General features: G+C 32.5%; 1 protein-coding gene across 1 annotated transcript; it reads right to left on the reverse strand.

Moving 5' to 3' along the window:
• Window positions 1–2,003, reverse strand: LOC116116298 (40S ribosomal protein S18-like). The gene is made up of 4 exons (XM_031402422.1): window positions 1,869–2,003; window positions 1,307–1,467; window positions 504–692; window positions 1–258 (listed from the first exon to the last, which is right to left on the reverse strand). Exons 1-4 carry the CDS (start codon window positions 1,869–1,871, stop codon window positions 153–155), a joined length of 459 nt encoding a protein of 152 aa, XP_031258282.1. The 5' UTR covers window positions 1,872–2,003; the 3' UTR covers window positions 1–152.
• Window positions 2,004–2,557: the final 554 nt, after the last annotated feature.

Raw genomic sequence — 2,557 nt, forward strand, 5'->3', positions numbered from 1 at the left:
TGAATAAAGGCAAAACAGTTCACATGATTAAAAACTCATCCGAAGTAAGAAAATCAAATCTAACACTGTCTTAAGCAAACATTCCCTGAAACACAGACCAAACTCTTGACTGACCATATATATAATTGTTCAAAACAACAATATGGAGAAGCTCAACGCTTTTTGGAGACACCAACAGTCTTTCCACGGCGACCAGTTGTCTTGGTGTGCTGCCCACGGACACGGAGGCCCCAGTAGTGCCTCAGACCACGATGGTTCCTGCATTACATTTGGCAAATTATTATGTGACAGAAGTTCCATTGGATAATGCACACGTGCGTATATGTGTACATTGATGAACAATTATACTGTCTAAAGTGTATAGCTGCTATTATATAGAAGGCATTTTATAACCTAATTCCTATTATAGGGATAGTGCTAAATACGTTTCAAATTATTTGTGCATAAATGAAGCAGACCCCTCAATCAAATCATCCTACAGTACATGGCAAATTAGAGATTACCTGATCTTCTTCAGACGTTCCAAATCATCTCTCAACTTCATGTCCAGTGCGTTTGATACCACCTGAGAATACTTTCCATCCTTGTAATCCTTTTGTCTATTCAAAAACCAGTCTGGGATTTTAAACTGGCGGGGATTTGCAACAATGACCATGAGATTGTCCAGCTCAGCAGCAGTCAGTTCACCAGCCCTAATAACAATGATAGTAAATCAAATTTAGATGTATTTCAATAAATTGAATATGATAGTAAACTGCAACTGGTTGTGTTTTGTTTAAAAAACAAATTTAAGAAGACAATAAATATCTTTATAAAAAAATAAATCCAACATGAAAGATTGCCCCAACCCAGAAAGAAAACCAACCACAGACCAATTATTGCAATGAACTATACAACAGTGCAACAAATTATTACTCCCAACTAAAACTAATGTGATATATAAAAATTTGAAATAGAAAAACATGTCAATTCCTACAACTCATGCCAAGAAAGAACATCATCTAATTAATTCTCTCATAATTGAACTTTGTCAAGAAAACATGGGACTTTCATGCGTAAGATAAGGTTGGAGAGAAAAAAAAAAATTGCAGAAAAAGCAACTATCCGAAAAGAAGAGACAATAAAATTAAAAAGAAAATTTTAATGGTTGAATCTCATTTCTCAAGATGGCAGATTAAAACAAATGAAAACAAAAAGATCCAATTGAATCGAGCCAAAGTGACATAATAACACCAACATTACCAGATTTAACAAAAAAAGAATATAAAAGAGACATATAATACAACAAAAAGAGAAGAAAGCATACCTCTTGTTCATGTCAACATCAGCCTTCTTGCAGACGATGTTAGCAAATCGCCTTCCAATACCCTTAATTGAGGTAAGTGCAAACATAATCTTCTGTTTCCCATCTACATTTGTGTTCAGCACACGCAAAATGTGCTGGAAATCCTCGTTCGCCACCAGAGACTTCAATTACACACAAAGAAGAAAACTTGAATATCAACAACATATTCAAGCTAATCACAGTTCCAACATACTTAGATGATATTCAGTCAAAAAAACCGAAACCCAGATGCCAAAACAAGCAAAAGAATTCATAACTACACAAATAATACGCAAATCCAATTACCCAAAAATCAACAATTTATTAAAGCTAATAACACTAACAACATAGTTTGACGATATTCAGTTAAAAACCTAAAAGAAAACCCAGATGCCAAAACAAGCTTTAAAATAAAAAGAAAAATTATTGCTTCAATAACAAAACGCAATCCAAGTAAAACGCAATCTAAGTAACCCACTTTAGATCAAAACGAAACTACCCTGGATACATAAGTGTGTAAAGGAGATTGATATGACAAGTTTACCATTTTGGACGCGCAGAGAATGATGAGGAAGAGAGGAGAAGAGAAGCTCTTCGGCGTCCAGGAAGCAGAAGCGAATGGCCAGCTGAGAAGTTGAATTAGGGTTTTTAAAGTGCTTTATATACGATTCATTTGCTTCAGTCTCGCTAGGGTTTTGTTTATTTTTAAGACGGTTTTACCCTCCTAAACTCTTATAATACCGAAATTATCCTAAAATGTCGCATTTTTATGTTGTTAATGTTTCTAGTACATTAAAAAAGGGTAAATTTCAAATTGATTTTTTAAATTTACCCTTTTTTACCACTAAAATATGAGTAAATTTAGGCGATTTGTTGATTCATTTTAAATATAATTTTCAAAATTTATTATAAACCTTTTTATTAATTATAGAAAAAATATATAAATTAAATTGTATTATAATATCAAGAGATATTCTTAAAATTTATGTAAAACTCATTATGAAAAGACCAGATTTGTCTTATTTGCAAGATGGACCTTTCACCCCATTAGGACAGTACTCTTTGCACATGAATTTAAGGGCGTGTTTGTTTTTTTGATCTGAAGTCTTAATGTAACTAGTTTTAGTAGATTAAGATGTTTTAGGGTTTTTTGTCTTTTTAGATTATGCATATTTATAAGATATAAGTAAAAAAACTAAAATACTTGGTTTTTATCTAAATCCAAAAACAATT

This window comes from Pistacia vera, unplaced genomic scaffold (assembly GCF_008641045.1).
Source record: "Pistacia vera cultivar Batoury unplaced genomic scaffold, PisVer_v2 Contig1015, whole genome shotgun sequence".
NCBI classification, from domain to species: domain Eukaryota; kingdom Viridiplantae; phylum Streptophyta; class Magnoliopsida; order Sapindales; family Anacardiaceae; genus Pistacia; species Pistacia vera.

What these genes read in the sequence shown, in the direction of transcription:
- LOC116116298 (XM_031402422.1), bottom strand. An exon ending in GATGTTGACATGAACAAGAG is followed by an intron (nt 693 to 1,306) that starts GTATGCTTTCTT and finishes CATTGTTATTAG; the next exon opens with GGCTGGTGAACTGACTGCTG. An exon ending in GAACGTCTGAAGAAGATCAG is followed by an intron (nt 259 to 503) that starts GTAATCTCTAAT and finishes AATGTAATGCAG; the next exon opens with GAACCATCGTGGTCTGAGGC.